Raw genomic sequence first — 27,655 nt, forward strand, 5'->3', positions numbered from 1 at the left:
AAAAAAAAAAAAAAAAAAAAGAATTTTAAGGGCTCCCAGACTCCCTAGGGGTGCCACAGACTAGGCCTGAAAACTTAGTAGACTGAACAATGTCCCAGACCATAGTTACAGTATCTGTTGCCACCACTGGGCAGTCCTGGCACTGGTTATTGGATTGGCCACTAGAACCACCTCCAATGCTATCCCTGGTACCCCTGGCCACCGAAGCCAACAGCCACACAGACTGGGTACACACAGTAGCTGGAGGTTCAGTCAAATAAATGAATCCTTGTTGCAAGCAAATGAACAAACAAGTGCCCTCAGGCTTTTAACTCCTCAGAAGTGGGGTACTCTCTGCCTTTTAAGTCTCATAAAATGGGGTTCCTAGAACAAATGATCAACTACAACAACCAACACTAGCAGCAAAGACAAGGAGAGGGGCAAACAGAATGGCTGTTTCTTTGAAGGTGTCAGATGGTAAATATTGGGCTTATCTAAGGTGGAAAGGACAAGATCGGCAAACATGGAGAAGGGGCGGAAGGTGTACAGGGAAAAGCCCAGGAAGAAGGGAGATCAGACGTGAAGAGAGGTAAAACTGAGCCCTTCTCTTAGGCCCTGCATACAGTGGGCACTCGGCAAATCTATGGGATAAACAAAGAACCACCAGAGGAGGGTGTCTGTTGCCGAGAAGTCTTTTACATTCTACAGACCGTCTGACTCCAAGGGGCTTTTCTACAGGCTCTTAATGTCTCAAGCACCTGAGCACTCTGAGTGACAAGTCACCGGTGACAAGAGCAAGGGAAGAGCCTTCCTCATCACTCGGCAGGTCCTGCTGATGACAGAGTCCCTAGAAGTCACTTAGTAGGATCCCTGCCCATAGCTGGAACCAGCTCTGCATTGTCCTGAGGCATCCTTTAGCCTCCCACCAGTCCCAAGAAACCCTGGTCCACAGCAAAGTAGGCATGGTTCTTAGAAAGTTCTTTCTCCATTAAGGGAGAAAACACCCTTCCTGTAAAGTCAGAAGCCACAACCACTCTCCAGCCAGAAGGGGCCAGGGAGGAGCCTCAGGGCTGCTGGCCACAGTCTCACCTGCAGACACCAGGACAGCCTAAAGAGTCGACAGGTGGGTCCTGATCCCTCCCTTTCCACAGCCTTTTAGCTCACAAACTAGCATCGCCATCTCCTATAATCCTCACACAAATGGTTAAGGCACATGTCCCAGGCATGAAGCCCAGGTGTGTCAAGTGGAGTCTACCACTGACCAGCACCACCTCCCTCGTCCAACGACAAGGTGGCCAGTGGGCAAGAAACTGTCTACAGTCCTCTTCCCAGTCCTCTTCCAGCTGCTTCTCATACCCTTACTTCTCCCAAGTGACTGATAAGGTGCAAGATGTTCTGGGTCCTTCCATGAGGTCTCCCGGAGGCCTGGCTTCTCTTTGCTATTCTGGCCAAAAAGGAAAGCAGGTTAGAGTCAGGTATACCTATAATCCCAGCACTCTGGAAGGCTGAGGCAGGAGGATTGCAAGTTCAAGCCCATCGTGGGCAACATAGCAAGAGACCCTGTCTCAAAAGTAAAATAAAAGGGCTGGGGATTTAGCTCAGCGGTTCGGTGGCCTGCCTTGCAAGCGCAAAGACCCAAATTCAATGCCCGTACCAAAAAAAAAAAAGTAAAATAAAAAAGGATGGAGAAGTAACTCAGGGCAAAGGCCCAGGGTTCAGTCCCCAGTACCAAGGGTGGGGGTACACACGAAAAAGTAGATTAGGGCTGGGCAGAGTTCAGATATCAAGTTCTTTTGCCACTGAAGCTACAGGCACAGGGAAAGGATGGGACAGTTCAAGGTCTAAGTCTGACAGGCTAAGGCTTAGGTTTTACTTGCCCATTACCAGGGGCAGGAGGCCAAGTATGGAGGGGACTGGGGATGAATGTGTGCCTCTGCCCCTTTAAGAGGCAGACCCTGGCTTGATAATTCGAGGTAGAATTCCTGCTGAAGCCCCTCCCTCTATTTAGGAAGGGCTGGACTGAAAGGCCACAGTCCTCTCTCCAATGTGGGGGAAGGCAGTCATAGAAACTAGGCTACCCCCCTGGGCCTTAACCCTTTCTGCACCTTCCCTACCCTGGACTGGGAGACTCCTCTTGAATTACTCCTGAGACAGGGAACTCACTACCTGACCAAATTGGCTCAGGGCAGCCCTGTCGTTACAGCATACAGAACGTGCAGAGTACACCTCCTGCAGCTGGCCCGCACAGGTCAAGGGTCTTCCAGCCTTGCCAGAGCTGACTGCTTCCTGCATGCTCAGTGACTATCCCCAGCTATCTAAGCACAGGGATTGCACTGCTCCAAGGTCTCCTTGGATGACTGAACACCCTCCCAGGGGACACTTCCAGGCCCTCTTTCAAGGCCAATCCCTGGTCAAGGGTGGTGCGGAGGGAAGAGGAGGTCCAGGCCAAACTCCTGCTTCTCTCCCCCACCAAGCCTGGGCTCCTCTGGATAAGCCAGGAACATCCTCCAAACTGCACTGGACACCCCTGAGGCTCCTGCTTCCCTTACGGCCCCTTGTGAGCTTTGGTGGACTCAATGGGTTTGCTGGCTTTTATTGTTTCTGAAGAAGGGCTGGGACCTGAGCTGCTGAGCACTCAGTGACACAGTGGGACCAGCTGTAGGCATGGCACCTTTCACCTGTAACTCAGAGCCCGGTTCTGCTGCTTTTCGAAAGAGTGGCAGCAGCCAACCAGTGGCCCTAACACACCAGGATGCCCTCCTTCCTCCCCAGCAGTCTCTGTAGGGTCCTGCCTGCAGCACGGTGTCTTCTAAAGGTCTCTTCGGTGTCCCCTCCAGACAGGCTCTGGAAGGAAATCCAGCTCCCGAGCTTCAGTCTCCAGCTCCTGAGGACCCAGAAAATGTGGTGCCCCATTTGGAAGGGTCTAGTGCTCACCACCATGGTGAATGCTGCCACAGCAGTGCCATATGGCACGTCTTCCACCTGAGCCTCTTGCTGGCTGGCCCCTTGGTCCCTGAGCTGCTCCAGGGCTACAACTCAGAATGGGACCGGGAGATCCTAGGGCCTTTGCGAATTTCTTTCCGCTTTTCCTCTTTCTTCCTGCGTTTTTCTTCTTCTCTCAGGGCTTTCTGGAAAGGGTCGGTGCTGGGAATGAACTGAGGAGGAGAGCAGAGTGATGTAATTCATTCAGCCACAGAGTCTTTTTTAAGCTAGGCCACAGGATGTGGGGACAGAAAGGTTACCTAGACACAGCCCTGCCCTTGGGGAGCTCCAGACCTGAAGACAGTTACCTAGGCTTGGGATAAGTGCTGGAGTGAGTCTAGAAAGGTAAGCAGGAGTTTGCCAAGCAAACAGGGAACCGAAGGGCACTCCAGGCAGAGGGAAAAAGGCCCAAGGTGTGAATTGACAAACAATAAACAAACTCCTCCAGAGAAGGGACAGATTGGCTCTGGGGGCCCCTATCTGTCACACCCTTCAGGAGGAGTGGAGGAGGCCAGTGTGTTCTAGATAACAGGTGCTGCTGCTTATTAAGGAGCAGGCTGTAGGTGAGAGAGCACAAAGGAACAGAGATGGACCAGAGGTTAAACTGGCAGACCTTAAGCAAGCGGGAGGAAGAGATGGAGGAAGAGATGGGAGCGCTGGGTGTAAGGATGGGAGGAGGACAGGACTTTGGTAGAGGCATTTCAGCTGCAATCCCAGGTAGGCCCTTGGCTCTTCTCCCTCCACACTCTCCAAAAGTCTTACCTCGGCCATGGCTTCTGCTATGGTCAATTACCCCTCAAACCTGCAACTCCGCGTCTAAATTCCTAACACCTCTACTAGACTGTCCCAAATACTCCCTGCCTTGTGGGTCTCAGATTCCCTGTAAGTCCTCCCAGACCTTTACACATGCTGTAGCCTAGGCCCACAAGGCTCTTCCCGGCCCGCCATTTTTGTCACACTAGCGCCAGCTCTGCTGTCACTGCCTGTGGAACCTTCCCCAGGATGCTTCCTCTCAGCTCACTTTCTTCGACTTTATGCTGGTTCTTTCTTAGTACGCACCTCTCCCTTGTGATCACCCACTTCGTGCCTGTCACCCCACCAGACAGCATGTTCCACAAGGACAGGAGGATGGTATTAGGCATTGCTCATACTATGCTCAAAGTCCCTAGCACGTTGTCGGCCTGCTTCTTAACAGCACAGCACTCAGACTGTGCTGTTTAAATGCATGAACAAGCCTATTAGAATGTGAAATACAAGAGTACTGAATTCTTGGGTTGTGAAATACACCCCTTTCATATGTTCTTAGGGCAAATTTGACAAATGTTTGATCAAGGTAGATTAAAAACAAACTAAGAGCTCCACCTTGTGGAGCAATCTACAGTCACACATTCAGAAGATGGGGGAAATCACAAGTGTGGTCCAGAGAAGGGAAGTGACGTGACATGCTCAAGTCAGGCAGCAAGTGGGCCTCACACTCCCCTCCCATGGCTTCCCCTATGACACTCTGCTCCAATCCACTGAACGAATCCTCCTGATAGACGAGGAGCTGGGAGATGCCGTAGGTCGCAGAGGTCCCCAAACTTGCTCTGACTGAGGAAGATCAAGTCAAGAGATCCTGATCCCTCCAGTCCCCACTGGCGATGTCCAAACTTGGCTGAGTCAGAAGAGAAATATGACAACCCTTTTCCTACTCTCTTCCCTCCTGGCATCAGCTCTTACCCCTCCTTTCTTCCTTTGCTGGGGGCTCCAACAACTCATCTCTTCTCCAGCCCACACAGCATCAGTTCTTCCTTCCCTGAAGGGGCAGTCTCATCACACACCAACCTGCTGTCCTCTCTCCTTTATGACTAAAATCTGAAACCAGAGCCCCTACAGACATTCTGTCATTGGTCTGCTCTCCTCAAAACCAAAATTCTTCAAAAAGGTTGCCTCTACTCGCCTCATCCACAAACTTTCCTCCCATTCTTCTTTTGCCCCAACTGCTCCATCAAAACAACTTCTATCAAAACCACCAATGGCTTCCAGCAGCTGATCTAAACCCAGCAATTGAATGTCTGTCCTTGTCTTCTTTAACCTCCCAGAAGTAACTGACAGGTGGATCACACCTTGATTCCCATGCTTTCTCAATTGGTTGCTGAGAAGCTGTTCTCTTGCACTGAGCACTCCTTCCAGGGGTTTCTTTGCTAATTCCTCCTAGGAGAGGGCTCCCAGGACACGCCCAGCATAAAGGGCAATGTATGAGAGGAGCTGAGCAAACCTGCAGCTGCTGCAAGAGGACAAGTCCATGCTGGAGACCGAAAGTGGGGGATGGCCTGGGGATACAGGTCAGGGATCGAGTGCCTGCCTGGGATGTGTGACACCCTGGGTCCAACCTTCAGCGTCACACACACACAGAGAAAAGGAAAAGAAAAAGAAAGAAAAAAGTGAGTACAAATCTTAGGATTGTCTCCAGCCAATGAGAAGGAAAGAATTTATATTGCTTCCATGATTTTGTCTAAGAGCACTATGGACTATACTGACATTAGACTAAATTTATCCATGCTGTCACCCTCCTCCTGTGTGAGAAGGGCACGCATGACTCCAGGCCAAGAGCCCACTTCATGGCAATAAAGCACCCCCATGGGTTGCCTCCTTGTTGGGAAAGGAAATCTGCCGTGGCTTTGAGTATCAGTGCATGTTCTGGCTGAGCATCTGAAGAATGCAAGGCCCCGACTATTCTTGACCAGCATCATTTATCAGGGTTTTGATTATAGTAAGCAGTCTGGGAATATGTGTTACCTCAGTGTGCGTAAAGGGATAGCAGCTACTTCAATGGGGGAAATCATATTCCCCACTCTGCTACACAAAGCAAAGCCACTGGGCTCAACAGGGCCCTCAATAATGGTCCACTGTGGCCAAACTAAGTTGAAATCCAAGCTGTTGCCCAAAAATGAGGAGCACTACAGGCCTGACTATTATTCTTTACAAGTCCTGCTTTCAAGGATGGTGATTGGAAACTAACATTTTGGGAGCTCCCCCCATGCCCCACAGTCGATAAGAGTGGTTCATGGTGCCTGACCTGTGAAAATAATATGGCTTATTATATTATATGAACACCTGCTTTCTTTCTGGGAGTCTGGGATTTTGGTGCAAGACAAGCAAAAGATGCCCATATAACTAGCTCCCAGTAAAACACTGGGATCAGATATCTAATGAGCTTTCCTAGGAAATAACATTTTGTGTGTGTTACAACTTGTTACCTATCATGTGTGGCTCTACTAGGAGAGGACTCTGAGGGCTGGTTTCCCTAAAATTTGTCCCATGTGCTTTTTCCCTTTGCTGACTTTGCTTTGTTTTCTTTCTCTGTAGTAAATCACAGCCATGAGATGACTACATACTGAGTACTGTGAATTCTGCTAGAGGATTGTTAGAGCCACAATACGACTATATGTTAAACCCTGTGTCTGCTTCTAGCAAGTCACCAGCCCTAGAGGTGGTTTTAAGAAGTCCCGACACAAGCGTCTATAGGCAGCAGCAGCCTTCCAGCCTTGAAACAACACCGGAAGACTAAATGCCATAAAGGCCAGTCACAGGGCAGGGGATGTAGCTCAGTGGCATCGCCCGTCTCTCAAGCACAAGGTCCTGAGATCAATCCCCAGTACAGGAAAAAAAAAAGTCCAGTCAAATAATGATCTGAATTAAAAACTGTCACCTTTGCCTTAGGTGACCTTCCTAGCAACCAAACGTGATATTCTTACTGTTGTCAGTGTTTTAGATCTGCCTGTTTAGGTCTGCCACTCAAAAAACTATAGAAGAGCAGATCAAAGACACACACCCCTCTTTGAGCCACAAACTGTAGAAACACCTTGTGGTCACAAACTAGACAGTCCGGGATACTTGTCTGCTGTTGATTTTTTTATTTGTTTTTGTTTTGAGAGAGGGTGTTGCTATGATATTCAGGCTAGCCTTCAACTCACTATGTAGCCCAGGCTGGCCTTAAACTCATGGTGATCCTCCTGCCTCAGCTACATGAGTGCTGAGACTTCAGGTGTGTATCACTATGCCAAATTTGGATGACTTGTTGAATGCCCATAGTAAGATCTATTCTCTGATGAGACTGACTAGAATCAAACTAACCAAATTTGACACCACCCAGACCACTACCACTCCTAAATGCATCACCGTTCCAGACATGGCAATGTACCCACTGCTATGAAAAGGCACAGAGCAAAGACTATACTTCTGTTTTGACTACCCATCTTGGGTTGCTATGGTCTAGATCACTAGAATTATGACCATTTGGTTGAGAATACTGCTTGCCAAGTGCCCTGCAGCGGCCAATGTGGGCAAAGATGGGAGATGCTAACAGGTCTCTATAAATTTGTAAAAGTACCCTTGTCCCACTCACACCTGACCCATCCTGAAGGAAGGGTCTATGTAAGAGGAGGGGAGGATAGGAGAAAAAGTGATATACCTACTGGGATGAGATACACAGATTCTGTAGCAGCAAGCCCAGTACCCAGGGAGGGATGCCTTAGACTCCAGAAGGTACAGGAAACAATTAATGCTCTCTTTATCCCTAGATGCAGCACTGCCACCTGGCAAAACAATCCTAGGGTCTGCCCAAGCTCAGTGGCGGCTGCCACTGACAGTCTGGCCATCTGCTGGGTATTTTATTCCCATCCATGTGATGGGAAAACTCACATGGACACCATCAGTAAAACTATTCTTCTGAGCCTGATACCATCAAAGGTAGCTCCTAAAAGGGACTGTACAAAGACAATGGACAGCACAACCTGCTTCAAAATGACAAATAAACTTATCTGCTTCTCTCAATGCCTGCGAAGTAGGGCAACTGATGCTAAAACTGAGACACTGCCCTTGGGATTTGACCAAACAATGTATTGATGATTCAAAGCGAGAGAGAATGGGCCATGGAAGGATTGCTCTGGATCCAACCACTGCCCCCAGTAACTATTAACGACAATACTCATGGAGGCTTGAAGATTGGCAGGTGAGTCTAAACTCTGTCATGGGGGTCGTAATAGACATTAGATTGGTCTCAGATCATATCCTGATCATTCAAAATGAGACCCATGGGTTCCCTCCAGAACTTATGCACAGTTGGCTGAGGCAGGGACCCTGAAGAACATGGTGATCAATACTCCAGACTGACCTCATCCTGCTATTCAGAATACAGCTAACAGTGGTAGCCTTAATAAATAAAGTATGAGGGCTGGGGATTTAGCTCAGTATTTCCGCTGCCTGCCTTGCAAGCACAAGGTCCTGAGTTTGATCCCTGGTACCAAAAAAAAAAAAAACAAAAAACACAACAGTGTGAGAAATCAAATGGATTTGGTCATGACCTCTAGTGCTCAGATTAATTAGACTGAATAGTATATTTATGTGAAAGTTTGAGTTAAACCAAAATATGCAGGTCCCCGTAAACTGTTGGGGGAGACAGTCCACCATGGACCTGAGCATACCTGTACATTCTTGCTTGATAAACCAAGAATGCAAAGCTCTGACCACTCTATCTGGGCCATTCTACAGGTCTGTGTTTGCAGAGTAATCTTGAAGGATGAGTTCTTAAAAATGGGTTTGCTTCCCCTCAGTACAAAACTGATGAATTTCCTAAGCTTAGAGTTCCTCAGGTACAATTCAAACCCACTGCAAAACAAAAACAAGCCCACTGTATGCACAGCCTCTACCTGGGCCCCTCGGTGTCACCCCCATGGACCTTGGGAAAGAAGGTGAACCAAGACCACCAGGCTGCTGCCTGGTTAGATTTTGCTGTAATAAAGTCTGATGTCTTTGACCTATCAGTATCCATGTAACAGAAGCAGGCTGGCTTGTTAGCCGAAAACAAGTAGAATGAAACTCCCAGACCACTCACAAACCTAAGATTCCTCCATACACTCATGACAAGTTCTGGACTCAGACCTAGAAATGTCTGGCTCCAGCTCCAAAGTCCTGGTGTTCCACCCAGCCCCCCACAAGACAGAGACACACGCCCCAGCAGCTCACCTCTGTTCGGTCTATTTTAAATGGGTTCTGGAAGTTGGAGTCTTTCTCACTGATACCCAGCTCCTGGGCCATCTAGAGATGAAGAAAAACTAGTCATCCTCAGCCTCTGCCTCCTGCTCACCAGACAGCCATTCCCTCCATGCTGGGATTCAGGAACCAGGTCAATGAGGAAGCCCCTAAAATGGGATCTACATGGTCGAAGGTGCAGAGACTTGTCACTGAAAATATACTGAAGCACTGACACTTAGGCCCAACTGCAGGCAAATGTGAGGCTCCTATTCCACTACAAGATCAAGGGCTCCCAGACCTCCTCTGCCCCAGTCCTTACCAGGTTAAGGATGGGTGAGTGGGGTCCCTGGTCAAAGACACCTGTCTGGTTACAGAAGCTGATGCCCCAGCGGATGAGGAGGTTCCAGTTGGAGTTGTGGTCAAAGTAGTGGTGCACAATTCTTGGGAAGCGCAGCACCACATCCCCAAAGAAGACTGTATTCTCCACCACATGAGAGAAAGCTGGCAAAAAGACATTAATAAGTAGCAAGCATAGCTATCTTCCTCCCTGCTGCCCTCCTGATTGACCCCAAGCATCCTCCAGAGAATGGAAGCACCCATCAAACATGGTCAGGGAGGGGAATGGCACCCATCAACCACAGGGTGCCCACTGCATGTGCAGTGTGTGCAAGTGCCTTGTGCTCTCAGGCCACTGAATCTTTATAACCACCTGTAGAGGGATGTGGCTGTTGATCTCATTTTACAGATGGGAAGGCTCAGCAGCTAGTGTCAAATCTAGGGTACAAAGCCAGGTCTTTCTGTCTGTCCAAAGACATCTCAATGCCTAGACTTATTTGCTATGGGAACCAGAGAGGCAAGTTGACTTTTTTTTTTTTTTTTTTTTAATGGTACTGAGGATCAAACTCCAGACCTTGCTCTTGTGAGACAGGAAGTGGAACCACACAGCCAAATCCACAGCCCCAGGTTGATTTGTATATAGAGATTGATGCCTCATGCAGCTTTCCTGAGCCCAACTCCCCAGTACACAGTAGGTTTAAAGATGGTCTCCGGTGTTAACACAACTACAGTGTCTGTGAGGGGTCAGTTCTATTAGGAAAGCCAAAGAAAAGATCAGGATTGTAGGGTTTTGTTTTGTTTTTTAATACTTTCCATTTTATTTTATTTTATTTATTTATTTAGGTACCTGGGATTGAACTCGGGTCCTTGCGCTTGCAAGGCAGGCCACCGAACCACTGAGCTAAATCCTCAGCCCCATTTTATGTTATTTTAAATGCTTCTTAAAATTCAGCAATCATTTGCCTTACAGGATCACCTAGAAGTTGCCATAAGAGGGTCCTCTAGGGGTAAAAAGAGTGACAAAAACAAGAGAGAAAGAGCAGCTAGAGAGGACCAGGTTGGAAGGGAAAGAAGAGAAAAGGTGGGTTCGGGAGACCGTACCATCCTTCAGCTTCTCATCCTGGGGAAACGGTCCATCTGGAAGCACATCAGCAGCAAGAAGCACTATCCGAGAGTCCTCCAGCACCTAAGGGGACCCCACATGAGCTCAGAGGCTTTGCAGAGTCCTTTACAACCTGGCTCCAGCCCCACTTATTTGAATCCCACTTCAACTCTCGTGCATGCAGCTCCCTCCTCACTGAACACCATCCCTTTAGGGAACTCATTCATCTGTTAGTGCCCAGATCAGACTGGGCTTGCAACAAGCTTCCTCCTGCTCCCACACACCTTAAAGAGCCCCTTGAGCATGACATCCAGGATCTTGTACTGCTGATGGACATCATTCAGTTGTACCAAGTTCTTCAGTGCTGAAAGCTGCTCTCGCCGCTTCACCTCAAACATCTTCTTGTCTGGGCAGCATTGAGTTAAGGGACTGAGACCAACAACTCTGTATGGACATCTATTGGCTCTGATTCAGAAGGCCCATTCCCGAGCAGTAAGTTCTCTAAGGAACCATGAGTACCCATAGATTGGAAGCTATGGGCTGGGAACAAACCGAGAAATATATGGGTCCAACAATGAACCATCCACCCATTTCTCTGAGGACTCCACAACCAATAGGTGAACCCAGCCCTCCAGGACCTGGCTTCTGCTTTTCCTTTCACATGGTCTTCCTGGCATCTCTGACAATCACTCATTGTTTCAGAACCTTTGCCACTCTGCTTATGCTGCAGCCTTCTCTAGATTCTACTCTCTCAAGAGCTGGCATAGTGCTTGCCCCATCCCTCCCACAACCAAGAGAGCAATGATCACTGAGTACAATGACCATCTGCTTGAACTCTCTCTCCCTAGGCCTGTGGATGCTGAAAAACTGAGACCTGGTCCTGATTCATCTTTATATTCCTGAGGCCTGGCCCAGAGGAGGTGGTCCAGTACATCAGGATCAAGATGAGCTAATAATCCAGTGTTCCCAAATCTTCTACCTGAGGTCTTACCCACAAGATGTTAGAACCATGTCCCTCCTGAGTCTTTGAAGCTCTGAGAGATGTACTTGGCCTTTTTCCACTTAATATATGAAGAAATAGGCTCAGAAGAGAATTGCTTTGCTCTAGGTCTGGCCACTCTCCCCTGTTCTGTAAGCTGGGTCTCCTCAATCCTGGAATCCCCTATAGGGAGAACTCATTTACTGACCCCCTCAGAGATAATGCATTAACCCTACCCCTAATCCCAAAAGATACAAATCTCCAGGCTGAGGTCCATGGAGGTCCTTGGGGTGCCTATGGCCCCTCTTCCAGACAGAAACAGGACAAAGAGGATGGCCAGGAACTGAAGAAGGTCCATATCCAAGACTCTAGAACTAAAGGCATAACATAACAGAACAAAACAAAAAGGATTGAGGGCCAGAGGTTGGTGTTATGTAAATAGATTGCAGGGAACAGCAATGTCCTTTGACATGGCACTGCCTCTAAATGACAAGAACCCACTTCTGGGAAGCGTTGAAGATTCAGCCCCTTGGTCCAAGGCTGTACCCACCACGCACACAACAAAGACCAATAGGATGGCAGGATGGAGGAAATAAGACAAATGTTAGCAACACAGGGATGCTTGGAGCACAGGAGTGGGGCTGGGGGGGTCTAAGTTAGAGCCCTGCATGATCCTGAGCAAATCACACTTCCTCTCTAAGCCTCAGCTTCCTCACTTTCCTGCTGCAGAGAAGTGGTCTAGGAGAGCCACTGTGCCCAGGGAGGGAGGGCCTGGTCAATTCCCTTACAAGGTTAGGTCAAGGCAGTGAGAGGCTATCAAATACTTCTGTGGTTTCCCTCCTTCCCTGATTTGTTTTCAGGAAGACGGGATACAGGGGAGTAGGGAGGCACAGTATCTTAGAGTAAGATGAATGCTACCTACTCATTTTGGAATCATAAATGGCAAGTGCTACCTGTTCCTATTCAGGTAAAATACCACAAAATGTTTTCCCAGTACTGGGGATTGAACCCAGGCTCTTTACAGTAAAATACATACCCCGTTCTTTTTTATTTTCAAACAAGATCTTACCAAGTCGCTAAGATGCCCTGGCTGAGCTGGAACTTTGAGATGTTCCTGCTTCAGCCTTCTAGAGCTCTGGAATTACAGGAAACGCCCAGCCATCCCACAATTATTGAGTACCTAACACATTCTAGGCAACAGGAATACAGCAATAAGAAAGACAAGCAAAAATCTCTGCACTCATATTTATGGCCCTAGTAAGAGGTAAGAGACAACAAATTGTAAAACAAACACAGAAAGATGAGAAGGAGTCTGTCGGGTGCAACATTAATTAAGAGGTTAGAGGAGGCTGTACAATCAAAACAGCTACCCCAATATTATGAATGTGGAAATTATGGCACATAAAAGTGAGATAATTGTCCAAAGTCACACGGCTGTTCCCAAGCTGAACTAAAAGTGTTTTGACTTTCAGACCAGTACACTGTCTCCTGTCTCTCTCTCTTTTTCCTAGGTAATGAGGATTGAACTCTGAGTTTCTGGAATGCTACGCAAACATTCCACCAGTGAGCTACATTCTCAGCCCTTCTAAATTAGCACATGCCACCTCAGATCACAACTGGCCACTGATCTACGAGAACACGCGCCCCCGCGGCAGTGGGGGTTGAGCGTGACCGCTAGTTAGACAGAGAGAGGCCCACAGAGGTCATCAGAACTCCCGTCCCTCTACGCGATGGGACAGCTGAATCCTAGACAAGGAACGTTCCACGTTCGTTCCACCGTCGCGCTCCAGAACCAAGGGAACTAGAACCAGGCCACAGCAAACCTTGGTCAAAGGTACCAAGAAGGGTACCAAACAGCTGGCAACGACTGAAGCAGGGAAGCGGGAAAGGAAGACCGAATAAGCAGACCGTGGGGAGTCAGGGGGGTGGGGGGCGGGGGGCAGCAGCTTCGGCTTTCTTTACTTTTACGTTGTTTTTCGGCCACTCAATCCCGCGCCTTTCTGGTGCGTCAGGAGCTCTTCCGGGCTCCGCAGGCAACTCTGAAACCATGCGGAGGTACCTTGTTGGCGAGGGGCGCGGGCCCGGGTTGTTCTCCCCGACCCCAGCCTAGGGACTTCCGGGAGGAGGGAGCGAGACTTTTACAAAGGAAAAGAAGGTCCCGGCCCGAAACTCCCTCCCCAAACCCTGCACCAGTTCCGGGGCCTCGGTCCTAGCCCTCTACTCCCCAAGAGCCTGCCGCCCGGTGGTCCCGTCACGTACCACGACAGGCTGTGCGGGAAGGGGCGGGCTGGTAGCCCCTTGGTGTACACCTCGGCTAGAGGGTCTATTAGACTACAGCAAAAGGAACTAATAGCGAGAGCATCTGGATAGCCGCGCGTTCAGACCGCGGAGCTCCGCCGCACCCACAGCACGCTCCAGTCCAATGAGTGCGGGCCGCGACGGCTGCGCTCCGTGACCTCACTTCCGGTTACGCCCCCACTTCTGCCCCACCCCTCTGGGCTACTTAGCTAGTCGCAGGTGCTGTCAGTTTGAGCTGAGTTCGGCCCCAGCCGCGCCCCGCCCAAATTGATCAGTGGCTCCTCTGGGTGCCCCCGGTGTGGTTTTTATGGCTGGTTTACAGGAAGTTAAACTGCAGGTGGGGCCTATGCCGACTTTAAAGTGCGTGCCAACAAACTGGAGCCCCACCTCTCGGCCAGCCGCGAAATCCTGCACGCGTGCACCCCGAAACAGGTTTGTCATCTATGACCGTGTTTTCTCTTTTCCTTTTTGCGGGGGGCGGGTACGGGGGATCGAACTCGGGACACGGCGATTTCGAGGCAGGGGCGGCAGCACTGAGCTAAATCCCCAGCCCTGACCGTGTTTCTTCAACTGCAGTTCGCAGCATCAGTTTAGTGGGTAGTGATTACCTTTCTTTTTTAAGGGAGCTAGTGCAGCCTGCTTACGGAGTACCGGCATCACTTCCGATACACCAACTTCTAAACCAACTTCTTGATCCATTGGTTCGGAAGAGCTTCAGCCCGTTTTGTGCGGGATCAGGACAGCCAGACCCCAGGAGGAAGGGTGGCATGGTCATTAGGGGACCGAGAGCCCTTTTCAGGAGCAAAGGAGCTACGAGGTCTAGTGGGCTACACAGGGAACAGGAGCTGGCACGGTAGTGGAGTGCAGTGTGAGCGCCAGCACCAAGCAGAGAGAGAGAGATTAAATAGGAGCTGCCTTCGTAGGCATAGAAACACAAGCTGTCAGAAACCAGGTGTGGCACGTGACTATAATTGCAGCACTCTGGGTGGCTGAGGCAGGATTTCTCTGGGTAATCTAATGACTTTGTGAGACCTTGTCTGAAAATAAAAAAATAAAGAAGGTCTAGGGCTATAGCTTAGTGCAAAGGCCTTGGGTTCACTTCCCAGTACCAAAAAAAGGCAGGGAAAAACAAGCTTGGAGGGAAAGAAGCAGAGGGGAGGATCTAGTTTAGCCAGTGAAGGGCTGAAACTGGGGCAGAGTCAATTAGCAAGGAAGGCTGAGAAGAATTTGACCTTCTTGCCTGGGAATTAAGACCTCTCCCCAGTTCCACAAGAGGTGAGCTGACTCAGAGCACTTGGCTTACAGCAGCCCAAAATGATAGCTTTGGCTTGAGCAGTGTTCACTGGGCACAACTGAGGCAGCAAGCAGGCACTCCTTAGGTGTCACTGCCTTAACAAACCTGCCCTCGCTTTCCCCAGGGAACCCACCCAGCTCTTGCTGAAGCGATCCACTATCCAATTGGCTGAGAATCCAGGTCTAGGGAGACAAAATGAGTTCAGACTGAACTGTTTGTATCATTTTAGTTCCTGAGTCCATTTGCACTATTCCATTTCCATTGGAGTAGACAGTTCCAGAGGAATGGCTGTGATTGTCATCCTTTTCCCAACAATTATGTCCTGACTTTGTCTCCAGGTCTCACTTTTCTTGGTTTCCGGTCCTTCAAGTCCTGAGGCTCAGTCTCTGATGTGGGACAGGGACACAGCCACCCCTCCCAGGCAGCTGGTAATGAAATATGAGAGGAGAACAGCAGAGCAGAGGCACCACCCATGAGGGACTCACACTTCCAAGCCCCCCAAAGAGTAAGAACATCAGACAAGAACACAGATGCTCCTAAAAATAGGGGCATGGTTTCTAAACTGGGGACCCGAGCACCTGGCTAGGCAGCTGCTCTACAATAGGGAACTGTTTCCTGGAAGGGGAAAGGAGAGTCAGGGAGGCAGCTGGTATGGGTGGGAAGCACACACCCACACTCAGCAGTGTCTGTGGAGCACCCTAGCAACCCTCAGGGGCCTCTGCCCACTGCTACAGGCCAGGCTTTCTAAAGAACTTGCCTGTCACCAGCCCTTCCTACTTGGGCTAAGGAGAGAAGCAAGGCTGACCTTGCCCAGGCCAAAAGTCCCACATCAAGAAAGGATACAGCATGTCTTGCTGGGGTGGCTGGGCTGAGAAGGTGCTGGAAAGGCCCTCCAAGGAGGCTTGCAGGGTCTGGGTCATGCTGTGATCAGCCAGGAGGCCCGCGCTCTGGACCTGAGGTGACGAGAGGGCAGGGAAGGCAGCTTCCCTCTGACTGCCCCCGACCCCCTGTACTCCTAGCCATACCAATAGCTCCCACGCTCCACAGGGAAGACGACCTTGAGGGTCACACCTCATGGGGGCTATAGGGCATCCCCTTTCCACCCACCTGCAGGAAGAAGCCACGCAGGGCCTGGAGGGTAGTATGTGAGAGGGTAGATAGGTCAGCCAAAGCCATGTCTTGTAGGAGGTGATCCACCTCTTCAATGGAGAGGATGCTGCTGCTCCTATACCGCACAAACTGGCACAGAAAGAAAAGCAGAGATGCCATTTCCTGTATCCTCTGTGCTCAGCAATGAGCTGGAGACACTGTTGTGAAGCCCACAGGCCCTGCTTTCAAGGAGCTCTGCATTGGTGGGGAGGGGGTGGGGATGGAGTCGTGAGCAAACGAGGCACATTGAGACCCGAGAGAGTTGCTGTAGTGACCTCTGCCCTTGGCTCCCTCCTTTCTGAGTCTTGCACCTAATGAACTGTGCAGTTTCCACAGCCAATTACTACCATGAGCTCCTCTTCTGTTCTTCTCACCTCACTACCTGGAATAGCTTCCTTCTCTCTGGCTCTTAAACCCTCAGGCCTCAGCTAAAACATCATCTTCACTTCGCAGAAATAGTCACTGTTTTCTCTGTGTCCCCATACCAACCACAGATTTATTTGTAGGTCCATGTCACTATCATTTTTAGACCTACTGCTCTGATATTTATTCGGTGGGCACCTACTATGTGCCGAGGACTTAGCATCTCCATTCTACCGCTCAAAACATCCTAGTTAACTATTCACTTCCTTGTCCTTCTCGTGTACACTGTGGGACCCAGAGAGACAGTCTTTGTCTCATTGCCATCTCTGTACCTAGCAGGCCCTGGTCAACGTTTTGTGAAATAAAAGGTGTCAGGGTCTCCTGGGGTGAGGAGAGTGGGCATTCACAGGAATTCTCTGAGCAGGTATCTTGTTGGGTAAAGGCCCACCCAGCCTCTCTACTTTCTTGGAGGATTAAGGCTACCTAAAGTGAGGTTCCAGGCCCCTTCAGCACCATCAGCTCACACCATTCAGACCATGGGACCATCCTTTCTACACTTACCAGGGTCATGAGCCTCAATATCTCAGGTCTGAGGAAGGCATTGTCTCCAGCATCCAAGAGAGTAGACAGCAAAAACCGATGCCAGGGCTGGGAGGCCACGTGCAGTGCTGTGGGAGACACCAGTTCCCGGGTGGCTAATGCTATTTTTCTTAAGATGTGGGGACCTGGCTGAAGAGGACCTTCTCCTACAGGCTCAAGAAGGGGTTGCCCAGCTGTAGGCAGGGCAATGGACAGGCTGACCCTAGGAGAGTTCTTCCTTCCCTGAGCTTCTATCCACCTATGTTGACAGCTCAGTGAAACAATATATCCCAAGGTAGTGGGAGGGAGGCAACAGGAAGGGTTCTGTTACATAAGAGAATTGTGACCATGATTAAGTCATTTGACCTCTCTGAACCTCCGTGGCCTCACATCTGTGTGGTAAAAAAGAATTAAACAAGATAAATCTGAATCACAAAACAGGAAATGGAAATCTGGTATAGAGAATGGGAGAGACTAGCTTCCTCCAGTGATGGAGAAGATTACTACCGATGTCTGGGCTCCGAGCATGCAGGAAGTCAAGCAAGGCCTCCAGGCAACCAACACAGGCCTGGGACAATAGAGGGTCCTTCTGCAAACAAACACACACACACACACACACAAAAACAAAAAACAAAAATAGAAATTACTGTCAAGTTTTGCACCAATGGGTTTTGGTGTTAACCAAGAAAAAACACATTTGGTTTTTATTTGGATTTCAGAACTTCAGATTTGGGATGTGGCCTCACAGATAATTAAGAGATGTCTGTTGCCTTCATCTCTCACCACATACAGTGCAGTGCTTGTCCTGGGCCATCTATTTTCAAGAGAGTGTTTTGTTTCAAAAAAGGAGATGGACCCTGGGCCCCACTGAGATTCACAAACTACAGACACTGAAAAATGTTACAGCTTATCTAAAGCAGTGGGTTTCAATCATTTTTCAAAACAGTAGAGCCTTTCATCAAGTGAAATTCTATGCTGTAATAAGCACACATACACAAAATCTCATCATAAGTCACCAGGGAAATGCAGACTTAACTACCATGAGATACCATTATATACTCACCAATGGTGAAAATTAAAATGACTGACATGGAGGGGATGAAAATGACCAAAATAATTGTATATGCAAGTAAGGATCTGACAAAATGATACTCATTAATCTGCATAATCAATTTTTGAAAAAGAGTGAAAAAAACACTGAAAATACCAACAATTGGTGAGAATGTGGACAAACTAGAACTCTCATATCTTGCTAGTGGGATGGTAATAATCAGATGGTTTCTTGCTAGGCACAGTGGTGCACACTTGTAATCTTAGCACTGAGGAAGCTGAGGCAGGAGGATCACTACGAGTTCAAGGTCAGCCTGGGCTAAAAAATGAGTTAAAAAGCCAGCTTGAACCGTATTGTGAGACCCTGACTAAAAAAAAAGGATAATTGGATGGTTTCTTATAAAGTTAAAGTTAAACATACACAAGCCATAGATGACAGGCAAAATTTTAAGAAGACCCATGACCTTTGCTCCCAGATGTTATATGTGATTAGGTTATTTAGAAATAGGGAAATTGGATGGGCCCCAACTAACTAATCACACAAGCCCTTTAGAAGCAGTTTTCTGTAGCTGACAACAGAAGGACTAAAAGGATATGAAGTGTGAGGAAAAACTCCAGGTGCCAGTTCTGGTTTGAAGAAGGAGGGGTCATGGAAGAATTTGAGTGACTTTTTTTTTTTTTTTTTTTTTTGAGACAGGGTCTCACTGTATAGTTCAGACCAGCCTTGAACTTACTATGTAGCCCAAGCTGGCCTCAAACTTGCTGTGATCCTCCTGCCTCCTGCTAGGATTACAGGCATGTGCTACTATACCTGCTTGAGTGACCTTAAAGAGCTGGAAGAGGCACTGGGGAAGAATCCACTACCCCTAGAAAAGCAGCAAGCCTAACACTTTGATTTCAGCCTTGTGAAATCCTAAAAGGAAAACCATTCCAAACTTCTGACTTGGGATAGAACTGTAAGATAGTAAGTAGATGTTGTTTAAGCCACTAAGTACTGTATGTGGCAACTACCTGCACAGCATAGAACACATCATTTGACCCAGCAATCCCACTCTAGGATACTACCCAAGAGAAATAAAAATTAGTATCCATGTAAAGATTTGCACTTCAGTGTTAAGAGCGACTTTATTCATAACCCCAAATCTAGAAATCCAAAATATCTATCAGTAGGTGAAACTAGTACAGCTATATAAAGGAATACCATTTCACCATAAAAAGATATAGCCAGGCAAGATAAAGCCAGGCATCGTGGTGCACACCTGTAACACCAGCACTCTAGAAGGCAAGAATATCACAAGTTTGAGCCCAGCCTATGCAGTTTTGCAACTTAACAAGACCTTGTCTCTAAACAAATAAATGGTTCAGTTCAAAGGCCCTGGGTTCAATCCCCACTACTGCAAAAATAAAAAATAATTACGGATACACACAACAACTTGATTGGATCTCAAAAGCATTAAGCTACATGAAACAAGCTAGGCACACGAGATCTCTTACTGTATGATTTAGTTTATATGAAATTCTAGAAGAGGTTATAGTATAATAACGGAAAACAGATTGGTGTTTGTCAATAATCGGGGATGGAGAGAGGGAGTTAACCACAAAAGAGAAGAGAACTTTTGGGGCTGATGGAAATGTTCTATTTTTATATTGTGATAGTGTTTATAAAACTATTTGGCAAAACTCATCCAACCATATAGTTAAAATTAATGAATTTTATCACATGTAAGTTACAGCCAAATAAAGCTAACTTTTGCTGGGAGTAATGGTACATGCCTGTAATCCTGACAATCCGGAAGCTGAGGCAGGAGGATTTTCTTGAGTTCAAAGCCAGACTGAACTACAAAGTAAGGCCTTGTTTCAAAGGTAAATAAATGAATGAATGAACACTGGTTTTTTGTTTTTTTGAGACAGGGTCTCAAAAGTGAGTAAATTCAAAGTTACTTCAAAGTAAGTAGTTCAGGCTGGCCTGAACTCACTATGTAGCCCAGGCTTGTTTTGAACTCACAGTGATCCTCCTGTCTCAGCCTCTGAGTGCTGGGATTACAGGCGTGTGCCACCACGCCCGGCTTTTCTTCCTTTTTTTTTTTTTTGGTACCGGGGATCAGAATGAACTCAGGTCATTGCACTTGGAGGGCAGATGGCAGCACCACTGAGCTAAATCTCCAGCCTGCTGGCTTTTAAAAAGGTAAAAACTAACAAAAATCCTATGCTTTCCTTAAGTTATTCTTTAGAAGGCAGTACAGCCTGGTGGCTAAGTGTAAGGAATAGCAAGCAGATTTGGGTCTGTCAGAATCCTTGCTTAGTTTCCAACCATCTATTTGACCCTGGGCAATTTACTTAACCTTGCTGAGTAGGGATAAAAGGATTACCTCGGTTGCTGTGAGGGTTGCATAAGAAAATAGACAGTGTTTAATAGGTGCTTGGCACAAAGTAATGATAATGGTAGATATCTTTGTAAAACACATAAAGGAAGAAACACTGTCCCTTTTTAAACAACCCCTGAATCTCTTCCAATAAATTCCAAAGGACTCCTAGGCACACAGTATGAAATGGCTGAGCTAACTGACCCACTTCATTTTATACCCTGAGACCCAGAGGGAAAATATTTGACCTGAACACACCGGGTGGCACGTCTACAGCCAAAACCAAGGTCTCCTGATTTCTGGCTTTTTTTCACCTTATCTTTTTTCCTAATCTAAAACTAACTCTTAAAGAGTGGGCACTTCTAGACTCTTCCCACACATCCACAGCCCAATGGGCCAGCATGCCGCAGCGGTCCCATCTGGTAAGGAGCTGCCCAGTTGCTGTTCTCTTACCTCAAGGGCCCTGTGGATCGTGGGTGAGGAGTGCTGCATACAGTACTGGGAAAACCAGGGACTATTGCTCGGTTAAGAATGGCTCCAGTTCACTAGCACTCTGGAAAGCGAGACTGTGTCTCAAGATTTAAAATTTTTTAAACGGGCTGGAGAGGGCCGGGGATTTGGCTCAGTGGTTCCGCAGCCTGCCTCACAAGCGCAAGGGCCCAGTTCAATCCCCGGTTCCAAAACAAAAATAAAAATAAAAAATAAATAAAAGGTCTGAGATATAGCTTGATGCAAAGGCCCTTTGATTTCCAATACTGCAGGAAGGAAAAAAGCTGAAATGAAAGTTTCTACCTTATAGAGGAGTCAGGATGGAAAAATAATGTATGTCAAATGAGTGCCTTGAGCACAGTAAACACTCGGGACATGATGTTCTCTCACCATCCTCTCCACCTACCATTCTCATGAACCCTTAACCTGACAGCAGCACCTGCTCCTGTAGAAATGATCCTTGAGATCAAAGGTTCACTCTGTAAAATTAATTAGCTCCCTCAAATTCCAAACTGACAACAACACATCCCACTCCCACTCCAAGCAGAAAGCCAAGTCTGAGAAGGAAGGATGTGTGTCTCTTCCCTGCTCAGGCCCATCTTTTCGCTTCCCCCAAAGCCTCTCAGGGAGGTAGCAGCTGGATTTGAGTCAGAGAAGCCTGAAAGAGCACTGCTATGATTTGAATGCGTTCTCCAAATGTCGTGGGTTGGAAACTGAATTCCCAAAGGAACTTCTTTCCTTTAGCTTAGATGCCATATATTAATGTAGTTAGAGGTAGGGCTTTGAGGAAGTGATTAAAGCCATTCATTGATTAACAGGTTAGTGGATAATCATAGGAGTGGCTTTGTTTCCTATGATCTGTGAGTGCCTGAATGGCTGGAATCATGTCACATTCATTTCTGTGTCCTCATTCATTCGTTCATTCTTTCTACAAATATGACTTGATGCCGATTCTCTGCCAAGCTCTGTGCTCTTATTACATATAAGGGAATCACTCCCCTCCATCCCCAACAAATACATGTTCTGAATGTTAAAGCAATAATGTTGGCTCCTTTAGAAACATCAATAAAGGCCTTTCTTTCATTGGCCCTACTCACCTAAGGGGAGATTTATCTAATAAGCAGCCATTAGCTTAACACATATTTTATCATCAAGGCAGGATTAAGTTATTAATGATTATGCTCCCATAAACTCTTAGGATCATGATCAGGTAGCTGAGTAATGTAGTACATTTTTTCCCCTGGTAACCTCCTTGGTCTGCTTAGGGGAAAAGTGGTTTAAAGGCCCATTCTGGGCCAGGGATTTAGCTTACTGGCACAGAGCCTGCATGGCAAGCACAAGGTCCTGAGCTCAATCCTGGATACCATTAGAAAAAAAAAAATCCCACTCTGGATAGATAAATGAAGTACAAATAATAAAATGTTAATGGCAGGATTTAGGTGGTGTGTATATGAGTGTTCACTGTAAAATTCTGTTCTCTTTACTATTGTTTGAAACACACACACACACACACACACACACAGCCCATTCTGACCCTAAGCCCCAGTTACATTGTACATTGCTGCACTTACCAAAAATAAAGCTGATGTTTTTGTTAAACTGATATTTCAACTTCTTTTGACCCCAAAAGGGGAAGGAAACACAAAGATGAACCAGATTACTCAGTCCCTGCCTTGAAGATCTCATTGCCTAATGGAGACTGACACATGCAAACAAATGTAAAACAGAAACAGCTGAGTGGTAAGACACGCGAAATGTGTGATCCCTGAACGGCCAGAGCCTTGTGTGCATGGGTGGGCCATAGGACAAGATTCAGCAACCACCAGCCTAGCAAGAGGCCCACTCCTGGGGCCTCCAACACTATTTACTGGCCCCAGGAGTAATAATGGGGTAAGAGGCTCAGTATGGGATGGGTGGACAAACAATGATCTCCAAGAATCCTCTGAGCTATAAAACACTAATCAGCAGGAGATTTAGCTTAGTGGCACTGTGCCTGCATTGCAAGTGCAAGGTCATGAGTTGGATCCCTGGTACCAAAAAAATAATAATAATAATAATCCACTAATCTGCCTGAGGTGATCATCTGTTTTGCTTCCCAACAATCCATTCCTTCTTCTGGCAACAGTTTTCCTTTAAGGAAGCAGTCCCTTCTGAGGTTAAGTCCACATAGGTGTGAAGAGCTGACCATAACCCCAGCCTCCAGGAAAGGGCACAGACCCAGGCCAAGCTGGTCAGAGAGCATCCCATGACCCAGCCATGGTGATTGGTGTATTACCCGTGCCAGGCGAAGACTCATTTCCAGGAACTTCTGGGAAAGAGAAAGCTTGTTTCTGCTGGGAGGATATATATGCCTGGAGCCTTCTGGTCATCCTACCATCCCATGAGGACAAAGATGATAGGGAGGAATGCAGAGCCAAGAGACATCGTAGAGTTCTAAGGGCCCTGTCTGAGCCTCTGAGACCCACTTGCGCTTGTAGCCTGTAGTGACACCTGGACTTCTTAGCAGCCAATTTGAGCTCTGTTTCTATCAGTGTGGCTTTAAAAGGCAACCAATTAGCCCTTGGGCCTGATGGGAATAACAGGCTCTTCACAAGCAGCCACCCCTTCCCATTGCTGAACTAGGAGAACCAGTTCCCACTGCCCAGGGCCCACTTGGCAAGGGTCTTACCTGCACCAAGAGGTTCTGTAGCCCGACGATCAGGTACAGCACTTGTGATGTTCCCAACGGAGCTAGGACAGTGTCTTTGGAGGCTGACAGTGGCCCGGCCCCTGAGGGCACCAGGGCCACTAGAGCAGAGGAGAAGCTTTGTTGCAGGGCTGTCCGCAGGAAGCGTAAGATGGCAGCTGCAAGCAGGAGGCTCCTCACACCAAGCTCCTGCCTCCTTCCCCACCTCCCACCCATGTGCCACATGAGAGGAGACAATGCTGATAATTATGGGGTGACCAAAGGCTGGTCTGGGTGGGTGGTTCTATCTCAGAACCCAGGGGAAAAGCTTTTCTTCACTTGCTGCAAACTCCAGGGCCCACACCTGACAGCAGTGCAGCTTTTTTCTTCGGAAAGCTGAGGATCTTCACTACTTGGTCCAGTTCCACGGACAGAGTCTGGTGAACCTGGCGTGGCAGGGATACAGGGCTAAATTCCATATTCTGGGACCTTGGGCAGAAAACAGCCTGCCCCCATATCTCTTCTACCCCTTGTCCCCAACTTACACACTGCACCAAGCAGTAGGCCAGAGTCCTCGGAGCCTCACCAGTCCTGGCTTCAGAAGTACACCTGAAGAACTGACTCTTCTACCCAAACTTCCCCCAACCTCAACTGCCTCCACCAGGAAGTTTGCCCGTCTCATCTGTGGTTCAGTCTTTGGCTCTAACCGCCATCCACCTAACCCAACACCTGCAGTCAGGGACGCCAAAACAAAATACTGGCTCTGCCACTCACCAGCTGTGTGGCCCTGGGCACGTCACTGCACCTCTCTTAGCCTGCCTCGCTTTCTTCACTGTGAAATTAAGACAATGCCACACGCTTCCACTCCTGCCACAGCTAATGTGAGGAACAGCGTCAATAAACATGAATCTAATGTCAAGCGATGTCCCAGCTGAGCTGCTACAGGAGGGGTGGCAGGGTCAAAGCTGTGTCTCCTCTGCTCTCTTTAAACTCTGTAGATTCTGGTCTCTGTCACAGTGTGGCACAAAGAAGTTCCTTAAAAATCCCTGTTGGCTGCAGGTCCTATGCAGAAGAGCCAACCCGTAAAAAGGCATAGCAATATCACGCTGATGTAAAATGTTAATAATAGAGGAAAGAGTATGGAGGACTATATGGAAACTCTAAATTACCTCTTCAATTTTTCTATAAATCTAAAACTGTCCTAAAAAATAAACCTATTGAAGGGTTAGGGATGTAGCTCAGCAGCATCACACATGTGTGGCAAGGGCAAGGTCCCAAGTTTGATCTCCAGTACACCTCCCAAAATATTACAAAACCTATTGAAAATTAAAAATGAATAAAACAGTAAAAAAAAAAAAGTATGGAGATGTGAAATAGCACAGCCCACTGGAGAAGAGTAAATACTTGTCCAGAAGGCAGGGAAAGACAGTGGAGATGGCAAGGGGTAGGACGCTGAGGGCCAGACCCACAGGAGAACAAAAACATTGCCCATGAGTTTGGAGAAAATGTCCTTTTCCATCCTGTGAACCCCCAGGGCCTTTACTTTCCCCAAACTCCTTTGGGAGCCTTCTGGGCACAGTGTGAGGACACCATGGAGGATGGGAGATGTTTCTGTCTATAAGGAGCCATGGGCCTTGAGGAGATGCCTGGCTGGGAAACAGCCCACAGAGGTGCTCACACGGCACAGTGTCACGAGCAGGTCCTGCAGGGGGTGGGGCTGGAAGGTGAGGAGGTGCTTTGTGACACACCCCCTGCTCTTCTGTTCCTGGCATGACCAAAATGACAGCTAACAATGTCTGGCTCTTCACAGCTTGCCACCCAGCACTTCAAGGTCATGTGCTGCTCCTGTTTTCCTGTCCAGTCTGACCTATTCCTTCACCCCACACTCCAACCACACAGATCACCTCACCACTCTCCAAACAATATGTACCCTGTGCTCTTGATTTTTTTTTTTTTTTTTTTTTTTTGAGAAAAGGTCTCACTATGTAGTTCAGGCTGGACTTGAACTTGCCCAGATCCTCATGCCTCTGCCTCCAAGGGCTGGGATTACAGATGTGTACCACCACATCTGGCTCCTGTCCTGAATTTGGCCAGCTTCATGCCTTTGCTCATGTTGTGCTTGCTACCTAGAATCTTAGCTGAGTACAGCTTGGTTACTTTAAGGCTTTGCTTAAAGTAGCATAAAGGGTAGGACACATGCTGTATTCATTTTTTATTCCACTGTGTCAAAAATAAGCTGGTATACAGGTGATCCATGTGTGTTAAACAGATTAATTTAAACCAACCTAACAACACCATGGAATGTTCTTCCCACTCTCTAGGCAGGAAACTGAAATTTTGAGATAGTTAAATACCTTGCCAAGGTCACACAGCTAACAGGCCACAGAGCTGGGGCCAGAACTCAGGCTTTTCATCACTTCAAGTTTCATCCCATGTCTCAAAGCCATGGAGCTAGAGACTAACCTGCAAGTTGCCATCGTGCTGCTGAGAAGACAAGGAGGCAGCAAGTAGCCAGGCAGAGCAGAGCAGTGCACTCCTGGGAGAGCCTCCCTCTGTCCAGGGAGGAGAGCCTGTATCTGCCCAGGTGAGCACCAGCGTCTTCTCCAGAAGCTCTATCAGGGTTGTGCTGCTCAGGAGCACTGCAGCCACTGCAGGGCAGGGACAGGGCAGAAACCACATAGTTACACAGGTGCTCTAGTTTAGTGCCTCCGTGGTTCTCAGCACCAGGTGGAGCTTCCATGTATAAAAATAAACAAAAGGATTAACCTGTGGCCCGAAGGCTCCCAGAATCCTTGAGAACCCATGACCACCAGCCACCCACACTCCCCAAGTTATTTGTTAAGATGAGAAAATGGATGGTTGAGGGGACCACAGACGCTGCCCAGGCACTCTCCTTCTTCACTGGCCTCAGCCACACACCTCTCTTCTGACTGCTGGGTGTGGTCTGGTGCAGGCTCCAGTACAGGAAGTTGAAGGAAGGCTGCAGGATGTCCACATCTGTGGGGCTGCACTTCCCACAGAGCTTGCTCACTGCAAGACACGAGAATCGCCAGGTGGCATATTGCACAGCACTCCACAGTCTTAATGCAGTCACACTTTTCACAAATGATGGTCCACAACTGGCCAATTTCAGGTTTCTGTCTTGGAGAGGAAGCACAAACTGAGCATCCCTGCCATTATAGCCAATGGAAAGTAACACAGTGAAACCTGAGGACATGTTCACACCTCTGTCTTAGTTACTTTTCTCTTGTTGCTGGAACAGAATACCTGACACCCATAGTTAAAGGAGGAAAGGTTTATTTAGCTCACAGTTTGTAGAGGTTTCAGTCCATAATCAGCTGGCTCCAAGGCAGAGGGGCAGGGCAGACAGGCATTGCAGAGAAGAAACATTTCACAGCAGGCAGACAGTAGCAAAGCAAATGACAAACTACAAGTATCTAGCAGCAAGCCTCTTTCTATCCTTCATACCCACCCTCAGGGTGAGTAGCACTCACACCCTTAATCCTAGCACCCCAAGTCTTTCACCATGAATCAATCACACACTGCAGATTCAGCCACCTCTGAAAAAGCCCCACCTATAACTGCATGAAGTTTCGGGGGGACATCTAAACACAAGCCATAACATCCTCCAACTGGACAAACACTGGGTAAGCTACCCTTGGTTGTACACTAGCCAGCACACATTGTATGGAATGAGTTGACTGAGGGCATCCTCTAAACATGTGTATGCCATCAGACTCTAGGATACAAGTATCTGCAGAGCTCACCAGAGCCAGCCTGTCACCTTAGAAGGAGTCCTTGCTCCCTAGGACATCTAGCCTCACCTCCCAGTTCCCCCAGCAGTGGAGCAGTCACTGCCATCCCGAGGGAACCGTGTGATACTCATGTGCAGTTCTCTTCACTGTCCATATCCTCTCTCACATATCACCTCCCTCTGGCTAACTCAACTCCTAGTCGGCAACTGAGATTCAGCTCCAAGTTCACTCCCCCATGAAGACTCTCGTCACCTCTC

General features: G+C 48.0%; 2 protein-coding genes across 9 annotated transcripts in view; both read right to left on the bottom strand.

The window, feature by feature from the left end:
* Positions 1-1,652: 1,652 nt before the first annotated feature.
* On the bottom strand, positions 1,653-13,834 carry Ccdc134 (coiled-coil domain containing 134). Of its 2 annotated transcripts, XM_010634443.3 has the most exons (8): positions 13,653-13,834; positions 13,356-13,432; positions 11,649-11,767; positions 10,699-10,820; positions 10,414-10,498; positions 9,296-9,477; positions 8,968-9,039; positions 1,653-3,134 (listed from the first exon to the last, which is right to left on the bottom strand). In XM_010634443.3, exons 3-8 carry the CDS (start codon positions 11,749-11,751, stop codon positions 3,009-3,011), a joined length of 690 nt encoding a protein of 229 aa, XP_010632745.1. In that variant the 5' UTR covers positions 11,752-11,767; positions 13,356-13,432; positions 13,653-13,834; the 3' UTR covers positions 1,653-3,008. The 2 variants fall into 2 exon arrangements, with proteins under 2 accessions (XP_010632745.1, XP_010632746.1); XM_010634444.3 differs by lacking the exon at positions 13,356-13,432.
* Positions 13,835-15,223: 1,389 nt separating this feature from the next.
* Mei1 (meiotic double-stranded break formation protein 1) overlaps positions 15,224-27,655 on the bottom strand; it is a 62,124-nt gene continuing 49,692 nt past the window's right edge. For 3 of the 7 annotated variants that reach the window (XM_010634446.2, XM_019208991.2, XM_019208992.2), the window contains 9 exons: positions 26,563-26,673; positions 26,107-26,291; positions 24,008-24,089; positions 23,647-23,822; positions 17,584-17,665; positions 17,059-17,165; positions 16,093-16,224; positions 15,829-15,938; positions 15,224-15,410 (listed from right to left, as the gene is read on the bottom strand). In XM_010634446.2, the coding sequence (XP_010632748.1) occupies positions 15,365-15,410; positions 15,829-15,938; positions 16,093-16,224; positions 17,059-17,165; positions 17,584-17,665; positions 23,647-23,822; positions 24,008-24,089; positions 26,107-26,291; positions 26,563-26,673 (1,031 nt within the window). In that variant the 3' untranslated portion in view covers positions 15,224-15,364. Of the gene's footprint in view, positions 15,411-15,828; positions 15,939-16,092; positions 16,225-17,058; positions 17,166-17,583; positions 17,666-22,853; positions 23,287-23,646; positions 23,823-24,007; positions 24,090-26,106; positions 26,292-26,562; positions 26,674-27,655 lie in introns of those variants that run through there. The other 4 variants (XM_010634447.2, XM_033766199.1, XM_010634449.1 and 1 more) reach the window with 4 other exon arrangements.

Source organism: Fukomys damarensis, unplaced genomic scaffold (assembly GCF_012274545.1).
Source record: "Fukomys damarensis isolate Sample0158 unplaced genomic scaffold, DMR_v1.0_HiC HiC_scaffold_19, whole genome shotgun sequence".
Classification (NCBI taxonomy): domain Eukaryota; kingdom Metazoa; phylum Chordata; class Mammalia; order Rodentia; family Bathyergidae; genus Fukomys; species Fukomys damarensis.